The sequence below is a fragment of the Synchiropus splendidus genome, chromosome 16 (genome assembly GCF_027744825.2).
Source record: "Synchiropus splendidus isolate RoL2022-P1 chromosome 16, RoL_Sspl_1.0, whole genome shotgun sequence".
Taxonomy (NCBI): Eukaryota; Metazoa; Chordata; class Actinopteri; order Syngnathiformes; family Callionymidae; genus Synchiropus; species Synchiropus splendidus.
The window spans coordinates 15,201,824-15,227,149 of NC_071349.1; the positions used below are offsets into that span (position 1 = coordinate 15,201,824).

The 25,326-nt window shown below is 49.8% G+C and overlaps 1 protein-coding gene across 2 annotated transcripts in view; it reads left to right on the plus strand.

Moving 5' to 3' along the window:
- eml5 (EMAP like 5) overlaps positions 1–25,326 on the plus strand; it is a 27,866-nt gene continuing 2,540 nt past the window's right edge. Inside the window, exons 1-43 of one of the 2 annotated variants that reach the window (XM_053844298.1) lie at positions 1–440; positions 4,809–4,968; positions 6,955–7,053; positions 7,631–7,699; positions 10,770–10,955; positions 11,694–11,829; positions 12,193–12,394; positions 12,462–12,599; positions 12,663–12,919; positions 13,377–13,589; positions 13,652–13,819; positions 14,388–14,494; positions 14,559–14,677; positions 15,386–15,572; positions 15,652–15,757; positions 15,967–16,060; positions 17,743–17,843; positions 17,911–18,104; positions 18,170–18,281; positions 18,341–18,468; positions 18,533–18,674; positions 18,744–18,896; positions 18,957–19,088; positions 19,148–19,236; positions 19,442–19,618; positions 19,679–19,880; positions 19,938–20,064; positions 20,159–20,173; positions 20,790–20,798; positions 20,975–21,053; positions 21,140–21,269; positions 21,332–21,430; positions 21,514–21,534; positions 22,116–22,289; positions 22,353–22,561; positions 23,190–23,347; positions 23,938–24,052; positions 24,114–24,302; positions 24,366–24,538; positions 24,598–24,760; positions 24,824–24,927; positions 24,987–25,140; positions 25,213–25,313. In XM_053844298.1, the coding sequence (XP_053700273.1) occupies positions 244–440; positions 4,809–4,968; positions 6,955–7,053; positions 7,631–7,699; positions 10,770–10,955; positions 11,694–11,829; positions 12,193–12,394; positions 12,462–12,599; positions 12,663–12,919; positions 13,377–13,589; positions 13,652–13,819; positions 14,388–14,494; positions 14,559–14,677; positions 15,386–15,572; positions 15,652–15,757; positions 15,967–16,060; positions 17,743–17,843; positions 17,911–18,104; positions 18,170–18,281; positions 18,341–18,468; positions 18,533–18,674; positions 18,744–18,896; positions 18,957–19,088; positions 19,148–19,236; positions 19,442–19,618; positions 19,679–19,880; positions 19,938–20,064; positions 20,159–20,173; positions 20,790–20,798; positions 20,975–21,053; positions 21,140–21,269; positions 21,332–21,430; positions 21,514–21,534; positions 22,116–22,289; positions 22,353–22,561; positions 23,190–23,347; positions 23,938–24,052; positions 24,114–24,302; positions 24,366–24,538; positions 24,598–24,760; positions 24,824–24,927; positions 24,987–25,140; positions 25,213–25,313 (5,888 nt within the window). In that variant the 5' untranslated portion in view covers positions 1–243. Of the gene's footprint in view, positions 441–4,808; positions 4,969–6,954; positions 7,054–7,630; positions 7,700–10,769; positions 10,956–11,693; positions 11,830–12,192; positions 12,395–12,461; positions 12,600–12,662; positions 12,920–13,376; positions 13,590–13,651; positions 13,820–14,387; positions 14,495–14,558; positions 14,678–15,385; positions 15,573–15,651; positions 15,758–15,966; positions 16,061–17,742; positions 17,844–17,910; positions 18,105–18,169; positions 18,282–18,340; positions 18,469–18,532; positions 18,675–18,743; positions 18,897–18,956; positions 19,089–19,147; positions 19,237–19,441; positions 19,619–19,678; positions 19,881–19,937; positions 20,065–20,158; positions 20,174–20,651; positions 21,054–21,139; positions 21,270–21,331; positions 21,431–21,513; positions 21,535–22,115; positions 22,290–22,352; positions 22,562–23,189; positions 23,348–23,937; positions 24,053–24,113; positions 24,303–24,365; positions 24,539–24,597; positions 24,761–24,823; positions 24,928–24,986; positions 25,141–25,212; positions 25,314–25,326 lie in introns of those variants that run through there. The other variant, XR_008412615.1, reaches the window with a different exon arrangement.

Sequence of the window (25,326 nt, forward strand, 5' to 3'; positions counted from 1 at the left end):
GTAGGATTTGACAGGAGCTTTGACCTGCGAGGGGCACCGACGCCGACCGAGTGGATTCCGTTATGACAAGAACCGCTTGGTTCCAGAATAGACGCTTCGTTGAGGTTTGACCGGCAATGCCCGAGTGCTGATTCGAAATGTCTGGTTCTCACCCCGGACCGGCGGAGGTCCAGCGGAACTGATGGGTCTGACCACGGACTCGGACTCCAACCCTCGGTGATCGGTTCTACTAAAGACGCGGACATGGCTGACAGGACCGCCCCCAACTGCCACCTGAGACTGGAGTGGGTGTACGGATACCGGGGACACCAGTGCCGCAACAACCTGTACTACACTGCCGCCAAGGAGATCGTCTACTTCGTGGCCGGCGTGGGAGTCGTGTACAACACCCGGGAGCACAAGCAGAAATTCTACCTGGGACACAACGATGACATCATCAGGTAATGTGAAGGTGATATGCATGTTCAGCAGCATATCATGTCATTGCCGGTGTCGCCTTGTGTCATGTATATTGTATCGTATGTGACGATACAGCAAACACGCGATTCGGTTTCAAAAACACGGTTCAAGTTTCTACACGTTCAAGAATCGTAGCGGGACAGTGTCAAGAAAATAATAGTATCGTGCCGTCGTGATGCACCATCATTGAAGGTCACTTTCAACATCCATCCCTTAGTAATTGTTTTTCTGTTATTAATATTTTAGGTGGGGTTGCGGGGGCAGCAGCTGAAGTCAAGAGATCCAGGCTTGCGTCACTCTGTTGTAGCTCTTGTTGATGGTCAGATCATGGGGGCAGATCTCCTGTGAGAATGCCATGATATTCCCAGGTTTCCTCCAGATAAATGGACCCAGGTCCCCACAAATGACTTGAGTCAAGTGTTCCTTCTTTGAGTCTTTCCCAAAGGACCTATCTCCGGTGACCCCCAAACGACCATGGCTGGTATGCCGGTGTCGCCATCCCCGACACAACAATGACTTGTGTCCGACGCTCCAGCGCTCGTGTTGACATGTGTGGGTTGGCTTGGAGATTACAAGCGTTCTGTTCTGTGTCGTTTCTCAGCTGGGCTCCTGATTCATTATTCATTTGACAGCAGAGATGCTAAGCCCCTTGCCTCCTCGTGGCTTGAGTAAAATCGCTCAGATGGAGAAGCCGCCGGAAATGTCAAGCAAACTATCAACTGCGCATTTTGGCTTAGAGCTGAATACATGTTAAGAGGTTTGGAGGAAAGACTGCTTAGAAGCGCCGTCACTAGTCAATGCATCGACCTTTGCTGGGTCAAACTTTCTGGGGAGCCATCATTGAGCATCCTAGACCAGCACCAGGACATGCATTGACGAAAACCAATCCTTGTACCCGACGCTTGTATGTATGAGAGTACAGCGAGTACAAGTACAAGAGTCAATTTCTACTCTTAGCTGTAGTCATTTGAACCTTCCCTGCCTCAAAAGTTGAGTTAGATTGTTGTTCCAACTGCTGTTGTTTGGTTTAATGTGAGTGGAACGTCAACATGGCCTATCCAGGAATTGTATCCCTTTATCTACTGTGGTAGATAGTCTGTTAAAACCAATGAAATATACCATCTCTGGAAGACTTGAATCCCGCTCTGGTATTGTAGCACATCAGTTTGTTACATGCATTCGCGCCTGTATATTGACTTTTGATAATATCATAGCAAGCTCATGCAGCTTGAGAAACAGATGATAATTCATGAGGATTATTTTAATGTTTCCGTGTAATATTGACTCTACTATAGTGAGCGACGCCGTAATAAAAGTTGCGGATTAGAATCCTTCTATTCACCACTGATGTTCATTTGAGCGCTGAAAACAAAAAGTCTTGAGAGTATTTCCTTCGGATTTATGTTCACATGGGTTTGTTTCCATGTTAAATAACCAACTCTCAGATGTGCAGGACAGATGATCTTATAAGGAAAACAATAATCCTGATGGAAACTTTATGTAACGTTAGAGTCCCAAGTGTCCACGTTACCGGTTGATGTCAGAGTCAGACTCATTCACTGTGTCAGTGAACCTCATTGGTCGGCTTCCTCTTCCTCCATCTCCAACCTCCAACACTGGTCCAAGCTGCCTGACCTTCCTACCTTTTTATCTGAGCTTCCCCTCAGCCTTTTCTGCTCAAGTCCTTTTACTCACTCCCGATGTCAACCTCAGTACGTCCCCCTGTAAACAATAGCATCTCATCCCACTGTCCTGTATGTGTGGGTGAGGATGTTGGTCCTTTTAGACCGTTTAAAACGGTGATCCGGCATCCATTGTTGGTCTCCTGAGGTGTCTGTCTCTGCGTCTTGGCCAAGACGAATCAACACTCTTTTAATTTGGCTCCTCTCAACAGGGTGTTATACAGCTGCAGGATTTAAACAGTTGCACTTGAGGATTTGGCAGATGGAAAGCAGCCGAAGCTGATATCAAACAGCAGCCCGGCGCAGCGGCACCGCCGCCTGTATTTTTGGCACTTGATGTACACGAAACAGGGATTTCAACGCTGGATTAGATGGACTCCCTTTCTACGAGCTGCTTCACGCCAGTACAAGACGACGGCGCGTAACTCTGACACCGGTCATGCTTTGCCACCTCAGCAAATATTTGAACTCTGACGCTGGTGTTTCCTCTGTCTATATCTTCAAATCGCTGTTATTTTTAGAAGCGGGGCTGAGCTTATATAATTCTTATAAGTTGAGAACATGCAGCCGAGCATGGTGAGAGGTTCAGTCGAGTCGATGGCGAAGCGAAAAGGAGTTGAGAGATCAAATCTCATCAGCGGCGTCACATCTCAGCCACCTCGACTCTCGCACACTTTACACCGCCGAGCTCTATCGGATCTTTGTGTGCCCGAGGATGTGGAATACAAATGAGGATTTTACAAGACTGGCTGAAATGAAATTTAACATTTACGTAACTCCGCTTAAATATTTATGAATTGAACATCCAGTGGAATCGAATCATCAATACATGAATACAGTCTGTCATGGACTGTGACCGTGAGCAAGAGCTGCAACCGCAAAACTGCTCTCTGCGCTGTTAAAGCTACAATTCAATACCATTTCACAGGGAATTTAATGGCCAGCCAGTATGAAACCACTGTTTAGTTTCAGAGTGTGCTTGCTGGTAATAAGGGCAGTTGGAGGGCTGCTGTCAACGCTCTGCGCGGCTACACTGAAGGGGTCTTCAGTTCAGTGATCTCTGACTCTCGCGTGAAGGATAAGAGAGGGATCAGCGCATCCGAATGAGGGTCCTTACACTCTCACCTGAGGCCACGACCCTTGTGGGGTCACAAGAAGATCACTGTTTTTTCCCCTCAGGGTGCCATGACACTCCCTTGCAAGAGAAGGTCGGTGGTTCTGGCACAGACCCAGTACTCAGGACTGGATGTACATTTCACAGTTGGACTAGTTCCGCCTCTCCTCCATAAGACTAAAGGATGAGGCAGGCTATGACTCCAAGGCCACATTTCGAATGCGCAGCAAAACCTTAAGGGCTGTATGTCATGATGTATTTAACCCAAGAAAAGTTGAAGAGCTGCCCAAGACGCAGAACAATATTTTGCCTCTGAAACGGGGTATTTGCTGTATGGAATCTGGTGGACTGGGTAGTGTGTTATCGCGTCTTCTGTCCGCCATTGGCTCCCCACGTCATAGACCAAACATGGAACAATCTTTCGTCATTCTACCACGGTGTCGAAGGGGTTTGCTCATCCTTAAGACGCCTTATCTTCACAAACAAAACGCAGCCACGCTTTTGAACAGTATGACCCGTCGCCGCTCAAACTCCTCCGTGACTGAGGCGGTCAGTCGGAGGTGGTGACGCGGAGCCTGGGGCGGGCAGCGACGGTGGCCAGTTGGAGTTGGACCTCAGTCAGGAACCATTTTAAGGAACAGAAATGAACATATCCTAATGATTCCAGAGAATGTGATCATTTTAAGTTCTCGACGCCCATCCTGCGGCCCGCGTGTGTTTACAGCAACATGACACACGGATTTAGGCGTCGACGAAACTTTGTTGTCGACGTTATCGATGACATCAACTAATCCCAGCCCTACCACACGTCATGGCTCGCCTTCAACTGTGTCAGTCAACTGAGACAAACGTTTAGTTGGTTTTAAGAATTGACTTTTATGAAAGACTCCACCAGGTCCGTCTCTGGGTTTGACTCAGCAGGTTGGGCGCTGCGTGACAGGCCTGCTGTCAGAATATCTGCCAGGATAAGTCATTTTGGAGCGCAGTTGGCAGCGCAGGTCCGACGGTAATGACGGGAGCTCCGTCTCAGCGTGAGATATATAGGCCAGGATGAGGCGAGGGGGGGAAATTGCCCAGTGAATCTGGAACGTGACTGGCGGCTGCCTCGCGCACGGCTGGAGTGGGGGGCTGGGGAGCGAGGTTGGGAAAGCTGTTGCTCAGCTGTAGTGCACTGCGAGGTGGAGGAGGGGCGGTTATGTAATCGCGTTACAAACATATGTGATGATGCGAGGAAACCCCGTACGATTTCAGGAAGCCAATGCCATGTGTCTGTAGACTAATTTTCAGATTTAAAACGGCTGGTTATTGGAGCTCTCCCTTCGGGCCGACTGCTGCTGTGAGAGTGTACGAGCATGACGGAGTGAATTGGACCATGTCACTTCATCAAGCTGCCCCCTTTACGCCCCCATTCAGTCCCATCACACACTTAATGAGTCCACCTCATCTCTGTGGTTTTGCTTGAAGGCTGAAGTGTGCGTCTGCCGCTCCTACACACACACACACACACACACACACACACACACTAATCAGATGTTCTCTCTCGGCCCACACAGTTTAGCGCTGCATCCGGAGCGGGTCCTGGTGGCCACGGGACAGGTGGGCAAGGAGCCCTACATCTGCGTGTGGGACTCCTACACTGTGCAGACGGTGTCCATCCTCAAAGACGTGCACTCGCATGGAATCGCCTGTCTGGCCTTTGACCTTGAAGGACAGGTATGACCTCTGAACTGCTGGCTGGTTTGTAGCACAGTTACGTGGTTTCCAACTTCTGAATCCTCTCACACCGGTTCTCAAAGGGGCCACAGTGGGTGCGGGTTTTTGTCCCAGCCAAACAAGCACACACTGTTTAACCCATCAGGTGTCAGCTGAAGGTGTCCTCTTGATTTGTTGGAAGGAAAACCCGACTGCGGCTCTTTTGTGGATCAGTTTGAGACCCCTGGAGTGGACTATCCATCACTATTGCTGCACTCTTCAGGTTTCAGGATGGCTGAGCATCAACTCTGTCGGTGCAGTGCTTTCCAGTTGCTAGTTTTTTCTGGGTCACAGACAGGAATATTTAGGAGATAGACATTGTGCTAGTACAAATCTGAAACTATAAAAGGCACTTTCTCTCCAAAAGTGCATCACCAAGCTGAGCTTAAGTCTCAGAAAAGGCTTCTGTCGTCTAGACCTGCCACAGGCTGCTGTCAAAATGTTTTCTTAACCTGTATTTTACCTGTTAACTCGTTCTTCATGATCCTGTCTCCACCTACATGAATTGTTTACTATAATCAATGCTTTCATTTTCCCATCTAATATGAGTGAGGTGAGTGGCACCTCCTGTGTTTTGCGCTGAGCCATGGCAAAGTGACCCCATGCCATTTTCCTGCTTGGTCGGGAAAAATGTCGGCCCCTAATGGGATGTGACAGGGTTCAGAGCGAGTGGAGGCTCTTCCTCTTGTGGGAGTTGTGTCTCCATTAACTCGCAGGATGACGACTCGACACATTTTTTTTCTTGCAGTAAAGAGGGATTAGAAAAGTGGCGTGGACTCTAACACCAACTCTCAAGCCTTTTTGAGTTACATCCGGCTTCATACTAGCCTTGTTTCTGAGTTGAAAGATCAGATAAATTTGCTTCTCAGTTACCTGCCTTTACTGGACATACATTTCTGAGTTGGCTCAGTATGTCAACGCTATATATACGTGTGTATACTTACACGTAAACAAACCAAAACCTTGTGAAATGACATGAAACCATGGGATCTTTGCAAATATATTTGCCATAGAAAAGTCCAACTGGCAGCAGAACCAGGTGCAAGTCATATTCATCATATTTACTGAAGGAAAAAAATTAAAAAAATACACTTGATGCAAACTGTTGAGAGAATTGGAAAAACTTAATAAAATTCAGAATGAAATAAATTAAAAAAAAACATGTCTGAATATCATAAAATTAAAATAATATATTTTATTTAAACTCCAAAGAAGATATAAGTAAGAAATTTTCAAAACTGCTTCAACAGTTGCTTTCATGAACAGTTTTTACTGTTGGAGGAGGTGGCATCACTTTCATTTTTTTGGAACTACTCCATAGTTAACTATCCCAGATTTGCAGCTGTCAGGTCAATTCATTGACACATTACTGCCACCATATGTGGCTGATGTATTAAAACTGAGCACCTTGTGGTCCTCACAGCCCAAAGGTGTACAACAAAAATACGCGGGCCCCGGCCCGATGGTTAAGAATTGCTGGTGTAAACCATGTCCCAGCTCAGTAATCCCCCAGAGACTTGGAATAGAGCAACAGATTCTCGCAACATGCTTCACCCATTTGGTGCATTAGACAGCTCCCGATTCTGCCGGGAACCAGGGTTGTGGATGCTGGGGTCAAGGTGCTATGAGCAGCTAATGAGTGTGGATCACAAGGACGTCCCTCTGCGACATGAAGCCGACAGCTGCCTGGCGATGGATTTCCATGCAAGCAAGCGGCTGTCTGTTCTTCTGCTCGGCTGCTGCTGCTGCCTACTCACCCGGGCAGCTATAGGAGGCCCCTCCAGCGAAAGCACTCGCATGTGCTGACTGGAGCGCCAGAGGCGAGACAACTGTTTTGCTCTGTAGCCATTATTAGCCTTTTCATCGTGGCCTACAATCCCTGTGTTTGTCATGAAGAGCGAAACCGCATGTGATCGATCCTTGTCTGTCCCGCGCCTCTCATTGCAGTGCTTGGTGTCTGTCGGTCTGGATTCCAAAAACACAATCTGTGTGTGGGACTGGAGGCGAGGGAAGGTTCTGGCAGCTGCTCCTGGTCACACAGACAGGGTAAGATATTTCCTCTCCCAGCTCAATATCGACCACCTCGATTAGCCGCGGAGGCGGAATCCGGCGCGGGGCCCCAAGGAGGCATAAATGAATTGGGCCTGATTGATCGTGAGCTCTCCAGCGCCGGCCTGAGAGGGAGCACGGCTAATGAAAAGGGATTTATAAAAGATGAAATATTGCAGGCTTTTACTTTCCCACCCCGCCCACACACGTTCAAGAGTTGAGCCTTCCTGCCTTAAACTGCATTCACTCATACAAGGAGAATGTGGCCAACTAGTCACATTTCAAATTGTGAAATTGAGTTCCAAGAGTTGCTCCGTGCTGGAGTCCACCGTGCTCCTTCTCCCTGTATGATGTGGGAGTGGCAGCCTGACACCAAGCTACCCGGGTTTCAGATTAAGGGCGCATTGTAAGTGCCTAGTAGGTTAACTGGCAGCTCTCCAGACACGGGTTCACACCGAGGTAAACCAGCTGATCTGAGCTGCCGCTGCTAATGACTTATGTAATGCTATTAAATCATTTACAATCTCGCAGCAAAGTTTCAAACATGCCATTATTTAATCTTCTTTCTCCGCAGATCTTCGACATATCGTGGGATTTGTACCAGCCGAGCAAGTTGGTGAGCTGCGGGGTGAAACATATCAAGGTAAACTTCCCCTGTAATTTACATTCTATTGCGACGCAAGGTTGGTTTTAATCCACGGCCTCCTGCTTTATTCTACGACCATGTTAGGTCTTAAAATAGATGCATGCAAATTCCCTTTATGCCAGCGTCCTTGGTTATTAGGCGCTTAGCATAAGTAGGCCACGGCAATGACTCACTGTATGGTCTCAAAAATGTTCAGTTCTGTGCAGCGATGCGAGGGGCGCTTTCTTTTCCTATGAGCAGCCGTGACTGTTGTTTGGCTTCCATTCAAGGGGGACTTCAATCCCCTGGTTGCTAGCGTACCTTTTCTGCTTCACCCGATCACGTCCTTCACGCAGTGGAGGAGGAGATACCGAAAGAATCTTGAATGAGTTGCTGTCTTCACCTGAGGATGTGTGGCAATGATCCTCATCTGCAAGGAAGTGTGCAGAAGTAGGGGGCCTTTGTTTAACGTAAGGGGTTGGTGATATCCAAAGACTAAACGGTGTGTCCTCTGTTTGGGCTGCTGGGAATATCCAACCAGGATGGATTCAAAGAAGACCCCCCTCAGCTTCTTCCCCACATGATACTGGGGCTTCCCATTTTCTCAGACTGGAAGGCACCCCGATAAACATGAGGTTAGATTATGCGTATTTAGCGGTGTAATCTATGATCGAAAAGCCTCTTTCTTTTCCTTGGTAACACCACCATAAGGCAACACTTTGTACCCAGTATGCCCAAGCCACCAACGCTGGTTGCTTCTCCATGGAACTGAGCAGCCATGTACCCCAAGATACTCACACCTTGCAGTAGTTACTCTACACACTGTTAAGTACACACTTAAGTCGGGATGCGTCGCATTTCGTCTCGATCTACCAAGTCCGAGTCACCCCAAATATACACACATTGCCAGTGGTTGTTTCGCGCCCAGAGCTCTGCACTCTCCCTCCCGTCCTACACTTTCCCTTCACTCCCCTCTGTGATGCCAAGGCAATCCAGCAATTGTCCCGCATAATTCCCCAACCTTTCCCCCGCGGACCATGTGACATCTGCTCCCCAGGCCCGTACTCTCGCTGCGATTATAGCACTCAGTGCATTCAGGAGATTTAGCCCCAGTAATCCACTCACTCACTGGCTGGCTGAGGAAACACAACTCGGCTGTCAGAGGCTGGGGTTTTCCTGCAAACCTGTCCTTTATGATGAGTAACTCTTCTGTTATAGAGGACCTTTTGATAGTGGCCGAGGGACGTACCAGGTGTACGTCCCAGTCTGGTGTGGCACTGATCAGGAGGCTGTAGTTCCTGGCTATGGAACAGATGATGTTTACTTCAAGCCTTAGCCAATATAAGAACCTTACGCCTTTGAATAAACCACTTACATGTCAAGTCCTTTTGCGTAGAAAAGCATGAACGCTGGGTGATCAGTTTGAGACCGTAGGTTTGGGCCCACTGGGGTCCTCAGCTTATGGTATGCCAAGCAAAGAGGAGACAATATTTAGAGGAACTGATGTAGCTGGTCCACCGTGAAATAGCTGAGGCGACTGTACAGTCTGGACAAGGCTACGTTGCTATGTTTGTTGCGATGGTTCCTAGAAACAGCCGAGACTGGTGATGGTGAAGTTCTTCTGGACAACAGCTACCTGCCTGATGGGGAGTCTGAGCTCTGCCTCTCCCCGGCTTGTGCGCCTCTGCTCCTGCCCTCCTAGTAAACCTCCAGCGTTCCATTCCCCACAGTAATTCAACATTGAAGGGATTAGCCGCGTCTCACTCCTTTATCAGCCGGCAGCGAGGGCTGTGCAGTCATGCCGCATCTCTCCGCCGCTACAATTACCCCCCCCCCTCGCCAACGCCGTCAGCAACATCCCTAACACAAGCCGACACAGTGCCCCGCGCATATGCAACCCACCAGATTACTCACACACCTGTGATCCCGACGACTTAACCTTCAGATCTGACGTAATCTCACGCAGAGTCCAGAACTGAGAAGACCTTTCCAGCTTAAGTGCAGACATCTGAAGGCCCACTGTGAGCCCAGCGTCTGATAATCGATCCTGCTTGTTAACACACAGCAGACAGGCGGTTGCAGGGGCGTGTTGGTGAAGGCGCGACAGTTCATCCTGTCTGTCATGCGTCTGTGGATCAATTCTGGGCCTGGAGGTGGATCGATGTCTGTGTTTTTCCAAACTAGCATTTGTTTGTCATCACTCGTGTTGAGGCTTTTGTGATGTTTGATTTTACCTTTGTTTTTTTTTTTTTTGTGACTTCCTCCTTTTAAATATATTCATTGTTTCTTTTGAAGACACGGCATATATTGAGGAATATGAATTCCCATTCAATTTTTATTTTTTATAGTATAATACTTTTAGTGTTTTATCCTCATCATTTTTGCGGTACATTTTATTTTCTACTAAAGTTTACATATATTTTAGATCATTATTTTCTGTTTTTTTTCTACACAAGCACCTTGTTTATTTATTTGATTAAAATGATTAAAATTAATATTTATTAAAATGTATGGAATTTGACGTCGGCTATAGATGTATGCAGTTACGTCTGTCGTCATTATTAGCTTTCTTGCCACGTAGTTCTATCTATGACCTAAGAAGAAGCTGCTCTGTTATGAGCTCTGATATGCTTTAAAGCTGAATCCACTGCCACCTCTCACCTGCTTCCGACAGCATCTGCGCCCACGCTTGTCTCCGTGTGAGCTCTAGTCGCTGTTATCTCGGCGCTGTTGAGACTCACAGTTGCTCCTTTCTGCCCTCTCCTTCGCTGTCTGATGGATCCGGCGCTCAGACAGGCGGCGCTGGTGCATCCCAACGACCTTGTTCATAAATAATGAATGTGTCTGTGCATGCTGATGTGAAGACTATCGCAGGAGGAAGGTGATTGTCTGTAGGTCTCGTGATGGTATGTGAGCAGCTGAACAAGGCAACAAAAATAATACAATAAATATTTTGCTAATAGGAAAAAATCTGGATCATCAACTCGGTTATGTGTTTGCTAAATCCACATTAAGCATCAAGAAGTGTCTGGTTATTATCGCAGTTGAGCCTTATACATGAAAATCATCTGCCGTCGTTCTGTTCCAGTTCTGGAGCTTGTGTGGCAACGCTCTCACTCCCAAACGCGGCGTCTTTGGCAAGTCGGGCGACCTCCAAACCATCCTCTGCCTGGCATGTGCGAAAGACGAGATCACCTACTCGGGTGCCTTGAACGGGGACATCTACGTTTGGAAGGGGATCAACCTGATGAGGACGGTCCAGGGAGCTCACGGGGTAAGTTGGAGGAGCCCGGCTTGAGTTGGGAGACAAAGGCCCTGCAAGCTGGCATCGTTTGATTCCGCTCAATAGAAAGGATCAGTATTTTGCGACGCGGGATTAAATGCTATCTATGAGATCAGCGGAGTTGGGCGGTATGGGGGAGGGGATAATAACTACAGTACAAGCCAGTCCTGCTTTTTTGCCGTCTCCGCTGACTGGATGCTCTTTTGTGGAGAACAATAGCTGAGTACCGTGAGTTTTGGTATGTAGAATGGTAACCATCAGGGCCAAACACCGCTGACATAAGGTTGTCCATTTTGGCGATACAGCTTTGCAAATTCCTTGCATTGACCTTCAGCTACCATTCGACATGGGGGCGATCGCTCGCGATGCAATTTGACACGTGTGCTGTGTGGTTGCGAGCGTTTGCTGCTAAGCTACTGTCTTGTTTTAGCCTCCTGAGCAGGCGTTAGCATTTCTGCAATACTGCTAAAGCAAAGCCGTACACATTTGCGTCGGCCTATATCGAAGAAAAGCCCTCGTGTACGTTGAGCTATGTTGCAGCTAGCTTGGTTTGCAGCTCTCTTTGAGGCTGGAGTCGGGACTCGGGTAGACATCACCGTGTCACGTTGAAGCTTCTTCGAGCAGGTGACATCCTTGTTAAGCAAATGTCCAAGCCAGCACCGGGAGACTGGCTCTGCTGTTGCTCATTTATTTCGCAGATCCTCTCTGACAGCCTGTCGTTCTCTCCAGTCAGGGATTTTCAGCATGAATGCCTGCGAAGAGGGCTTCGCCACCGGGGGCCGAGATGGTTGCGTCCGGCTGTGGGATCTCAACTTCAAACCAATTACTGTCATCGATCTCAGGGAAACCGACCAGGGATACAAAGGTGAATCCAGCTCGGATGGAGCGGCGCGTGAAAACTCCAGATTTGTGCTCAGCTCCTGCTTGTCCCCACTGAAATGCCATCGCCTCGATTTCCTCCATCTGCTCTATTTGTTATGGTGACCTAAATGTAGCTGCAGGTGAAAATAGCTGAGGTGGGTAATGTCAGTCAGGATGAAGAGAACGGCCGCGTCAGTCCACATATCCTTCCTCCTGTTAGCGTGTCACCGCGCCGCATTCAAATGTCATGTCCACATCACTGAGCTCATGTTTATATATATATATATATATATATATATATATATATATATAAAACCATGAAGGGTTCTAGCTCCTGGACAAGATTCATTTCCATGTTCCTTTTCAGGCTTGTCTGTGCGAAGCGTCTGCTGGCGAGGAGATCACATCCTGGTCGGCACCCAGGACAGCGAGATCTTTGAGGTTGTGGTCCACGACCGGAACAAGCCTTTCCTCATCATGCAGGGCCACTGTGAGGGCGAGCTGTGGGCGCTGGCCGTGCATCCCACCAAGCCCCTGGCTATGACGGGCAGCGACGACCGCTCAGTCAGGTGAGAGCACCCCACCAAGAGGAGTGTGTTGATGTCGCGCGGCTCAATCTACGTCTCTCATGTGAAGGATCTGGAGTCTGATCGATCACGCGCTGATCGCTCGCTGTAACATGGAGGAGCCCATCCGCTGCGCTGCCGTCAGCACCGACGGCATCCACCTGGCCTTGGGGATGAAGGACGGCTCCTTCACGGTGCTGCGAGTCAGGTGTGCCCTCGCACGTCTCCACTGCTCAGCTGCATTTCTAAATAACTCTTCGGGTTCCCACAGAGACATGACAGAGGTGGTGCACATCAAGGACAGGAAGGAGGCCATCCACGAGCTCAAGTACTCGCCCGACGGCGGCCATCTCGCCGTCGGCTCCAACGACAACTCGGTGGACGTCTACGGTGTGGTGCAGCGCTACAAGAAGGTGGGCGAGTGTGTCGGCTCCAGCAGCTTCATCACGCACATGGACTGGTCCACGGACAGCAAGTTCCTGCAGACCAACGACGGCAGCGGCAGGCGCCTTTTCTACAGGATGCCAAGTAATGACACCATCAGAATCCCACACTACAAATTTTGTCTTTTATTCAGATCGTCTTTCACCTTAGTTTTGCTTTATACTGTAATGTGTTGCTCGGAAAGTCTCTATACATTTTAGATATCCAATGTTTCATCATCTGTTTTTTGCCTAGAAATTCTCTTATGTTCCTATTGCTCTACCTCTAGGAGGAGCTTATTTTCATTCATTTTTTTCACTCACATTCTTACTTTATTACAGTTCAGTATCTGTTGTTTTATCACTGTTCCTCCTATTTGCAACTCAAAATATAACTAACTTTTTTTGACACAAAATATCAAGTGTTTTTAACTTTTTGACGGCCATGTCATGTCATCACTTTTTTGGGCTAAATTATTATACATTTCCAGCTCACAACAGTCGTATAATAGGAGGACGTATATGGAGGACGTCCTGCACCGACACTTGACTCTTGTGTTCAGGCGGGAAGGAGGTGACCAACAGGGAGGAGCTGAAGCTGGTCCAGTGGGCCACATGGACATGCGTGCTCGGCCCGGAAGTCAACGGAATCTGGCCGAAATACTCCAACATCAACGAGATCAACTCTGTAGACGCCAACTTCAACAACCAGGTCCTGGTGACGGCGGACGACTACGGGCTGGTGAAGCTGCTGCGATACCCCTGCATTAAAAAAGGTGAGGCGAAGCCGCTGCGTCCAGACCTTGGCGTGGAAGCGTAACGCTGCTTTGTTTGGCAGGTGCGAAATTTAAGAAGTACTTGGGTCACTCGGCGCACATCACTAATGTCAGGTGGTCACATGACTACCAGTGGGTCGTCACCATCGGAGGGGCCGATCATTCCGTGTTCCAGTGGAAGTTTGTGCCGGAGAGGAAGTCGAAAGAAGCTCTGCACATCGCACCTCAAGGTACCACTCACTTCTTAAGGGGCAGCTTGTGATTGGTGGACAGATTTTCAGTTTGAAGTTGAGAAGTTAATGTTGCTGGCTAGTAGCCGTGCTAATGGCTACACTGTAAGATCCATCCGTCCGTTTTCTTTCTCCTGAAGGGCATCACCTTTCCCTCTTTTCCTGCGTCTGCCCCGGGGCTTCCTCCCAGCTGAGCATCTGGTCCACTCCATGATCATTACAGAGTTGCTGATGAAAAGCAATTGACTGCTTCTTGAAATTGCCTTGTCATTCCCAAGCCCCCCTCCCCAACCGTCCCCCCCACGGAGGCGGCTCAGCTGCACATTTTCAATTGAGCGCGAGCGCCTTCTTTTCCGTTTCATTTTCCTAATGGACCTCTTGAGTGCCGGCCTCCCAGCTGCCACTTCAGCTCATTGCCTGGCTCTGGCCCGTCCTCCAAACTGCTGCCTCAGCACTTGTGGCACTGTAAATCCCCCCACAGCTTGATAAATGGACGCCACACTGTTCTTATATAATCCAGACACCCACTCAAACCGCCGTGTGAATATTTATTTCTGTCTTTTTGCAGAGACTTTGGCAGACTCTCACAGCGAGGAGTCAGACTCCGATCAGTCCGACGTGCCGGAGATGGACTCGGAAATAGAGCAGGAGACCCAGCTCACGTATCGAAGACAGGTTGGTTTCACCCCGACTGGGGGTAGAGTTTAACAGAGGCTGATGCAGCCTGTCCTTCCCACAGGTGTATAAAGAAGATCTACCTCAGCTCAAAGAGCAGTGCAAAGAGAAGCATCGACTGACCACGATGAAGAAGAAGGAGCGGGCGCCAGGGAACGGAGTCAAGCTGCATTTCATCCACGGGTAATGAAACAGGGACGCTCTTTATTGACCATGCAAGAGGAAAATTGGACTGTTAGCAGCAGCGCCGCACTTGGGAATCATGGTTGTCTAGCAAAGCAGAGCTTGGAATGAAATCAGTCTGGAGGAGTTTGCAATGTTTGCACTGCCTTGAAAGCCTCAGAACATGGCCTCATTTTATTAGTGTTCACATCACTCTTTAAACACTTCTTTATATTTCAGCTTCTCCCTTCAGGGGGGGCCACAGCGGATCACCTTCCTCCATCTCCCCCTGTCCTCTGCTTCCTCTTCTCTCAAACCTACAAACCTCATGTCCTCCTTCACCACCTCCATCAATCTCCTCTCTGTTCTTCCTCTCCACCTTCTGCCTGGCAGTTCCAACCTCAACATCTTCATCTACCAATGTACAGGCTCTCTCTCCTCTGTACATGTCCAAACCATCTCCATCTAGCCTCTCTGACTTTGTCTCCTAAACACCTGAGCACATGTGCTGTCCCTCTGATCCTATCCATCCTGCTCACTCCCAGAGAGAAGCTCAGCATCTTCATCTCTGCTACCTCCAGCTCTGCCTCCTGTCTTTTCCTCAGTGCCACTGTTTCCAAACCATGCAACATTGCTGGCCTGACCACCCTTTTGGACACTTTCCCTTTCATCCAACCCTTTCATAAACAGGCCAAGTCCTATGTTCTGAAACTCGCCGTTTGTCTGCAGCTATCGAGGCTACGACTGCAGAAGTAACTTGTTCTACACCCAGACGGGCGAGATCGTCTACCACGTGGCAGCTATCGGAGTGGTGTACAACCGACAGCAGAACACCCAGCGCTTCTACATGGGCCACGACGATGACATCCTCTGTCTGGCCATCCACCCCCTGAAGGACTACGTTGCCACTGGCCAGGTGCCCAGCAAAACCTTGTCCTGAACCAGTGGTTCTCAATTATTTTCTGGAAGAAGTAAACATTTCATGCCCCCCCAAGGTGGGCCGCGACTCCGCCATCCACATCTGGGACACGGAAACGCTGAAGCCGATGTCGGTGCTGAAAGGTTTCCACCAGCTGGGAGTCTGTGCCCTCGACTTCTCAGGTTCTTTCCCCTCTTTTACTGTCACATACTGAATAATTACCCAACAGATGAAAAGACCTTCCAAACTCGCCTGACAGCATGGAGGTAGCGCTTCCCTTAATGAGGCGCCACACTGTGAACCACCTGACAGAGATCAAACCTGGCAGTCGCTCACTTGTTCCAGAGAAACTCTGCTCTAATGACGCCCGCGTTTCACTTCCTCTCTGTAGCTGACGGCAAGCGGTTGGCGACGGTTGGCCTGGACGACAGTCACACCATCGTTCTGTGGGACTGGAGGAAGGGTGAGAAGCTGTCCACCATGCGGTGAGTCCCTTTAGCCTCATTAAAGCTAGAAAGCAGAAGGCTGGAAAGTTGTTTCTTTGCTGAATGAACTCTAGACTTTGTCAAAAGGGAGGTCACCAAAGAAGGTCAGCTTATAAACTCGGACCACCGTGAAAGACGGGGCTGAAGTCACATTGGACTAGGGTTGGGCGATAGCTACACAATAATCCCCTCAATAAACATGCAGCTCACTCGCTGCATTGGACCTGCATACATGAACATGATGAGACCACGACGGCATGCCGCGCTCTCCAGCTCTGCTGCGCTTGACGGCTGACACCGGCGTGTGACAGTTGTGGAGAGTGTGTTGGACTCATGGTCGTAGTTTTAAAGTTATTTTTAATCCAGGGAACTTTTGATAATGACACTGGTCGACTCTGAGTCTCTGGATCCCTGTTTATTTTATTAGATGGAGTGGTCCTCATAGGTTCTCTGACGCGGTCGTCTGCCTTGGTTCACATCAACACATGCAGGTCTCTTGCTGCGCTGGCGCCTCGACCAAACACCCTGGTGAAAATAGTTGGATATTGGACGGAGCGCCGCTCAGGTGTTGGCGGCGGCGTCCCTCTTCCGTGTTCCCCCATTCACTGATCGTGGACACACACAGGCCGCGCTAATGCTACGACCCGGCATCAGTTAGGGACCATCAACAAATTGTCAAGCCTCAAAGTATGAGTGAAATCTTCAATGAAAAACAACCGTTTTAGGATAGAGAATTGTGAAAAGGTTTTTCGTCACATGAGACAAAGGACTGACAGTTTGTATCATGATTTGGAGAACAGAATATGACTGAAAGCATCTAGGAAACTGTGTCCAGACTGCTCCATAGTTCAAGTCAACTGTTCAGAGACATGAGCTACAGCAGACGGACGGCTCAATTTAACCCCTAAATAAAGCTGTCAGAGCAGCCTGTCAGACACCAGCAGCTTCTACCAGAGACATGAAACATTGAAGTTCTCTTCTCAACACTTAGTTCACTATTAGATTGAAACATAAACAAACCATGATGTTGGAGACAAACTCCACTAATACGTTTCATCATAAAACAGTTTCAAGAGAGACTGTAGTGTGTCCAACACATGGAAGAGAATGAAAATGGATTTATCGCGATGACTTTCTTGGTCCATATCGCCCAGCCCTACATGGAACATTAGAAACCGCTTTACTTGAATAGCAAGTTTGGAGTGTCTTGTTTACAGTGTTGCTACACGGCAACACTCTGGCCTGCCAGTGTTTAAACGGCTGGAGCAAGAGTCTGGCCCAGAGCTGCAACTGTACATCCATAATTAAAGAGTCACTTTCAATTAGCACCTTCTGGGAGTCGGAGCTGAAGTGAGCACGGCTTCTGCGTGAGAGTTGAAGTCTGACGGAAGCCTGAGCTGCTCTGTTCTGCCGCCCGAGGAGGGTTATTGATGCTCCCCTGGAGAAGCGCTGTGCAGTTATGGGCCGCTTTATGACCTCGCTGAGGACGACAACAGGGAGGCTCTAAAGCGGCCACAGGCACGGAGCCAAACTCCTGACTCCAGCGCGCCACACGCTCTGATCTCCGCGATTGTGACGTGCAGATCAGGAGCGTTCCAGACCTATTAGTCGGCCCAATCTGGATTATTGTAATTCCTCACATTTCCCTCAAAAATCCAGCCTGTATGTCACGTGACTTCCAGGGGGAGCAAAGACAAGATCTTCGTGGTGAAGATTAACCCCTACGTGCCGGACAAGCTCATCACAGCTGGAGTCAAGCACATGAAGTTCTGGCATAAAGCTGGTGAGGCTTGTTTGACAGGCCGCTCTGGTCTGGCTGAGGTCTGACTCCACGGCCTCGTCCCTCTCAGGTGGAGGGTTGATCGGCCGCAAGGGCAACATGGGGAAGACGGAGACCATGATGTGCGCCGTCTACGGCTGGTCGGAGGAGATGGTCTTCTCTGGGACGTGCACCGGAGACATCTGCATCTGGAGGGACATGTTCTTGATGAAGACCGTCAAGGCCCACGACGGCCCGGTGTTCAGCGTCCACGCACTGGAGAAGGTATTTCAATCTCACACGCTCTGCCGTAGCCACCACTGCAGCCGCTGCTGCTCCTCCCCCGGCAGGGCTTTGTCACCGGTGGGAAGGACGGAATCGTGGCGTTGTGGGACGACACCTTCGAGAGGTGCTTGAAGACCTACGCCATCAAGAGGGCGGTGCTGGCTCCGGGTTCTAAAGGTGGAGTGCTTGTTGGTCAAACCTGTGCTGCATTCACTGACCGCACTGGTGCCGTGCAGGTCTTCTACTGGAGGACAATCCCTCCATACGTGCCATTTCTCTGGGCCACGGTCACATACTGGTGGGGACTAAGAACGGGGAGATCTTAGAGGTGGACAAGAGCGGACCCATCACGCTGCTGGTGCAGGTCAGTTTGATGCTCTGTGGCGCCACATTTGATCGGTTCAGTGACAGGTTCCGTGCTTCTTCAGGGTCACATGGAAGGGGAGGTCTGGGGCCTGGCCACTCACCCCCATCTGCCCCTGTGTGCTACCGTCAGCGACGACAAAACCCTGCGGATATGGGACCTCTCGCCGAGCCACTGCATGCTGGCCGTGCGCAAACTCAGGAAAGGTAAGTCCCTGGAGGGCGAGCCGGGTTCCTGCGTCGGTGCCTGTTCATGAAAGGCCTCGTGGCTCTCAGGGGGGCGCTGCTGCTGCTTCTCCCCGGACGGCAAAGCCCTGGCGGTGGGTCTTAATGACGGCAGCTTTATCATCGTGAACGCCGACACCCTGGAGGACCTGGTGTCCTTCCACCATCGCAAGGACGTCATCTCGGACATCCGCTTCTCTCCAGGTTTGCCCACCCGCCAGATTCTAAACCGAACACTTTTCCTCAACCCGATCCCTGCCCCAGGCTCGGGGAAGTACCTGGCTGTAGCATCGGCCGACACGTTCGTGGACATCTACAACGTGATGAGCAGCAAGAGAGTGGGCGTGTGCAAGGGGTGTCTCAACTACATCACTCACCTGGACTGGGACAGGAGAGGTGAGGCTGCTCTCGTGGGAGTGAAGACTCCTCTGACTCCTCTTTTCTCCGTCTGGCAGGGAAGCTGCTGCAAGTCAACACAGGGGCGAAAGAGCAGTTTTTCTTTGAGGCTCCCAGAGGGAAGAGGCAGCACATTCCAGCGACAGAGGTACAAATATGGAGGAGAAGAGGGGTGAAACCTGACCAAACCTCAGTTAAAAGCACTCGGAGAGCGTAAATCACTTCATCCAAATCTGTCCACTTATGTTCAACACGGAGAGAATTGACCTCCAGTAGAGTTGACCTTTGCTCTCTGGCATCCTCACGGTAGTAGCATCATGACCTCTGCGGAACAAACATGTTCTGGTCTGCAGGTGGACAAGATCGACTGGAGCACCTGGACTTGTGTCCTGGGGACGTCTGTTGAGGGCGTCTGGCCCGTCACCAGCGAGGTCACCGAAGTCACCGCCGCCTGCCTTAGCGCCGACAGGAAAGTGCTCGCCACCGGAGACGACTTGGGCTACGTCAAACTCTTCCGCTACCCGGTCAAGGTGGGTCGCTGCTTGTTGTCCGTCTGAACGTCTAATCCTGACGTCGTCTCTCCCTCGCAGGGCAAATACGCCAAGTTCAAGCGCTACGTGGCTCACAGCACGCACGTGACCAACGTGCGCTGGAGCCACGACGACAGCCTGCTGGTGACGGTGGGCGGGGCCGACACCTGCCTCATGATTTGGGCTCACGAGCCGGAGAGCCGCCGGGAGCTGCGGCAGTGCGACAGCGAGGAGTCGGACATCGAGAGCGACGACGACGGAGGTGAGATTTCCCCGGCGACTCTGGTGGGATTCCGCTGACTTCCCGCCGCACGCGCAGGTTACGACAGCGACGTGACCAGGGAGAATGAGATCACCTACACCGTCAAGGCCTTATCCAGCAGCATGCGCCCCATGACGGGGGTTAAACCTCACCTGCAGCTGAAGGAGCCCACCGTGGACGAAAGGTAGCGAGCTCATCCCGCCAACGTTTCTCCTCTGGTGTGACTAACAGCTTCTCTCTTTTCCTGCTGTCGTCTCCCGCTCCACTCTTTCATTCAGACAAGGTGTCGTCAGGTAAGCTTTGTGTGTCTGAAACGGAATTTGTTTCTCCGCTTCACTGACGTTCAAAACTGACAAATACTGACCTGCCCACTTTGTTGTTTCCCTGTGACCTTTTGCCCTTGAAGCTTTGCTGCCGGGGACAGGCGTTGTTGCGCTAATGCCTACGGTATAAAAAAAACTTGCTATAAGAGATAAAACCTCAGTCATCCAGGAGATACTCAAACTGGAATCAGTTTAGGTGGCTGAAGGTCCGTTGTGAGACGTTCAGCTGGGAGGAGGTCCCGGGGCAGACCCAAGACTTGATCCAGTCTCGTATTTCACCGGGAAAGTCTGGACTGTTCCACCTTGACTAATGCTCTTTAGCGCCATCTTAATCCAGTTAGAACCAGAAGGGTTTTTTTTTTTTCCGGCACCGTCACAAAGTCGTCCTCTGCTTCTGCCTTTTCCCACATGAACATGAAAAGTCTTTCTCCCGCCGTCTCTCCGGCAGAGCTCGTCCTTGACTCCGGTTGTCATGGTGACAAGAAGGAGCTGACTTCTGTTACGTATGTGCAGAGATGCGGAGAGGCTTCAGTGAGTAAGAGTTCTAATTCTTTTGTTTGTCTCTCCTGTCACTGCTGCCCTGCAGAGGCTCCAGGTGAGTGTGAAGGTTCCCTCATTCTCCTTGGACTCGCATATCTGGTTTATGGAATAAAAGCTCTTTAATGTAGTCACAAGACTGTTAGGTGAACGCAGCGTTTCTACATGAAACTCAATGAGTAGCCTCCTAACAAGGTCCTAACAAGGTTATAAATGTGTGTGTGTGTGTGTCAGGCCTCCAGTCAGTCGAGCGCTTCCCCTGCCAGAGAAGCTGCAGACCAACAACGTGGGCAAGAAGAAGAGGCCGATCGAAGTGAGACTCCCAGACAACACCACATCTGCTCCTGTCTGGTCGCCATGGCGACAACCTCTCTGACCTTCTCCGTCTCTTTCCCAAAGGACCTGGTGCTGGAACTGGTGTTCGGTTACCGTGGCAACGACTGCCGCAACAACGTGCACTACCTGAACGACGGCGCCGACATCATCTACCACACGGCGTCGGTCGGCATCGTGCTCAACCTGACCACCTGTGAGTGGGACGTCGACTCCGCCGCGCCTCCAACGGTCGTCTTGAAACTGTCTCTGTTTCAGCCTGCCAGAGCTTCTACGTCGAACACAGCGACGACATTCTGTGCCTGACCATCAATCAGCACCCCAAGTTCCCCAACGTGGTGGCGACGGGCCAAGTGGGTGAGTGAGTGTGTGTCAGAGGTCACCAACATCCATGTCCAGAATCTGTTTTAGTAAAGTTTCGTCTTCTGTTTTCCTCCCAGGTGACACCGGAGACATGTCGGGTAACAACACTATTTCTAGTTCTAGTTCTTTTATATGTTACTTTTTACTGTTTTTTTTGTTTTGTTTTGTTTCATGCCGTTTTACTGGGAAATTGTTTTCTGCAAAATTTGTTTATTATTGTTGGTGTTTGTCCAAATTATTTTTTTCTGTTATTTTTATTATTTTACTTTTTTTTCATTTTTTTATGTGTTTATTTTCTTTCTCATTAATTAGGCCACACATTTTTTAGAAAATAAAAATATTTATCATAAATTTGAATTATCATACATTTTAATGGTGTAAAGTGTAATATTTTTCCTCTATAATTTTGTTGTGTGCTAGCATTTTCTCTCTTACTTTCCAATATATTTTTTCCATAAAGGTTTGTCATTTTTATTTTATTAAATCATTTTTCCTGTCCACTTATTTTGGAAAGTCCTTATTTTCATGCTCCTGCTCTGCAGCAGCCGCCACTCTGAATGTGACCCCACAAACCTCTGACATCCATGTTAGTTGTCAACAAGGTTTCCGTGGCCACCTGTCGTCTTTTGGGCGCTAAATCTGAAGATGAATTTCAACTGAAACGCTGCTGTCCCTCCAGCGACGTCCCCGTCCATCCACGTGTGGGACGCCATGACCAAACAGACGCTGTCGGTGCTGCGCTGCTTCCACTCTGGTGGCGTCTGCTCAGTCAGCTTCAGCGCCACGGGGAAGCTGCTGCTGTCGGTGGGTTTGGACCCGGAGCACACTGTCACCATCTGGAAGTGGCAGGAAGGTGAGACCCCTTTTCTCAGTTCCACCTCATGGCAACACACCACTGACTCCTCCCACCTCTCAGGTACTAAAGTGGCCAGCAGGGTCGGTCACTCCCAGAGGATCTTCGTGGCCGAGTTCCGACCCGACTCGGACACCAACTTCGTGTCGGTCGGCATCAAACACGTGCGCTTCTGGACGCTGGCCGGCCGAGCGCTGCTGAGTAAGAAAGGAGTAATGAGCGCCATCGAGGACGCTCGCATGCAGACCATGTTGTCGGTGGCTTTCGGAGCAGTAAGTGTCGACACGATTTAACTTCCTGCGTCGCTAAAGCAGCACCAACAAGTTTGACTCCGCCCCCCCACGCATCCTGGGCTGTCTCTTGTCCTAGACTGCCCATGCTAATGTTAGCACGATAAAGTTTCCATACAGAAAATCGTAAATAGAGCATCATACTTGCGTAGAAAGTCACAAATTTACAATCTTGTTGCGGAAGTTCCACCCTGTTGTTTGTACCATGAAGTTTACATGTAAAAGAAAGACCTAGCATAACAGCTGTAGCGACGTCAATAAGTATAAAGTATGTAACAGTCAGTTGTAGCACCGCAATCTCCGCGCAAGTGTACGTGTAAAAGCTAGCCTGACCATTCTTCATTCATTATTAAGTTTCACCGTTAGTTACTTTTTTTTTTCTTTTTTACAAATTCGAGTGTGTACAGAAGTGTCTAGCACTAGCGTTAGCGACCAGATTTATTAGTTCAGCTTGAATCCTGAGAGCCTGTAAGCTAGCGCTTACGATTCCGATTTCTCAAATGTAGCTGGTGCTGCTTTAGGGGTCGAAGGTCGCTGCCTGATGTGCTGTTGAACTGTCTCCGCTCGCTTCCTAGGCCACTAGATTAGTGCAGCTTTGTTTTCTTTTCAGAATAACTTGACGTTTACAGGTACCATTAGTGGGGATGTGTGTGTGTGGAAGGAGCACGTTCTAGTCAGGATAGTGGCCAAGGCCCACACCGGGCCGGTCTTCACCATGTACACCACCCTGAGGGACGGGCTCATCGTCACGGGGGGCAAGGAGCGACCGTGAGTGCCGCCACATCACAGCACGCGTTCAGTTCCGTTCCACTGACCCACTGCACATAAATGGAAATTTAAGAATTTGGTCATTTTTGTTGTCACATACTGTACTTTATCTTCATTTACTGTACTTCATTTTTGTTCCTCTTATGCAATTGTTTTTCCATCGTGTCCTTTTATAGTTCACATTTTCTATTTTCATAATGTTAATAGATTGTATTTTATTTGCAGGATTTAAATTTTTCTTTATTTAAAGGCCTTTGTTCTTCATGAAATAGATTTTGACATCACAATCTGCAAATGTCTTCATTTTCTGTGATTTTATTTTTTATATTTAATCCGTTTTTTTTCTTTTTTTACACTACTATTTAAATTGTATATTTTTTTATTTCACATTTTCATATTTGGTTATTTTCTTGCTGTTCAAGTCTCTGTAGCGGTGTAGTTGTTTAAAATATTTTTAAAGTTATTTATATTAAGTATATCATCATAATAAATAAAATATTAAATTTCACTAACTTATTTATTTTTTCATTAGCAATTAAATTTTTTTTAAGTCAGACATAAAGTTGTAAAAGGGAATTCCTCTGGCACAGATCCAAAGAGGGCGGAGCTCTGAAGCTCTGGGACCAGGAGCTGAAGCGTTGCCGGGCCTTTCGCTTGGAGACGGGACAGATCATCGACTGCGTTCGCTCCGTGTGCCGGGGGAAGGTACGTCAGCCGTGTTTCCGTGCGTCGGTTTCCAGGTGTGAAATTGTTTTCGTTTCTGCAGGGAAAAATCCTGGTGGGAACCCGGAACGCTGAGATCATCGAGGTCGGGGAGAAGAACGCCGCCTGCAACATCCTGGTCAATGGACACATGGACGGACCCATCTGGGGTCTGGGGACGCACCCGTCCAGGGACGTGTTCCTGTCGGCCGCGGAGGATGGGACGGTGCGTCTGTGGGACATCCCAGAGAAGGTCAGTGGTCCGTCTTGTGCCGGGGAGGAGAGCAGAGTTCTGACAAGGTTCTGGTCGGAGCAGAAGATGCTGAACAAGGTGAACCTGGGCCACCCGGCCTGTACTGTCAGCTACAGTCCAGAGGGGGACATGGTGGCCATCGGCATGAAGAACGGAGAGTTCATCATCCTCCTGGTCGCCTCACTCAAGATCTGGGGCAAGAAGCGAGACCGCCGCTCCTCCATCCAGGACATCAGGTCCGTCTCGCCGGTCCTCTCAACAACACCTGACACTGACACTCGGCCTGGTCTTGCAGGTTCAGTCCCAACTCTCGATACCTGGCCGTGGGGTCGGCTGAGAGCGCCGTGGACTTCTACGACCTGACGCTCGGGCCGCAGCTGAACCGGATCAACTGCTGCCGGGACATCCCCAGCTTCGTCATGCAGATGGACTTCTCGGCCGACAGCGTCCACATCCAGGTGAGGACCCCGGCAAGTCCAGGAGGAGGGTCGACGAGCAGCAAGCTTATGGTGTCTCTTCAGGTCTCCACCGGGGCGTACAAGCGTCTGGTGTACGAGGTTCCGTCCGGGAAGCCCATCACCGAGCAGAACCAGATCGACAGAATCACCTGGGCCAGCTGGACTAGGTGAGCGCCTCAGACCGAGGGTGAGGGGTCGGTACTGACGTGACCATGTGACCCCGCAGCGTGCTCGGGGACGAGGTGGTGGGGATCTGGTCCCGGACCTCCGACAAGGCCGACGTCACGTGTGCCTCCGTGTCCCACTCGGGTCTCAACATGGTGACCGGGGACGACTTCGGCATGGTCCGGCTCTTCGACTTCCCCTGTCCAGAGAAGTTTGTGAGTCACCCACAAACCCGTCTGAAGTGTTGACCGCCCTTGGGATGTTGACCCCCGGTGGTTTCGTTTCAGGCCAAACACAAGCGTTTTCTGGGCCACTCGGCTCACCTGACCAACGTGCGCTTCACCAACGGAGACCACTACGTGGTCAGCGCGGGCGGCGACGACAGAAGGTACGTGGTTTTA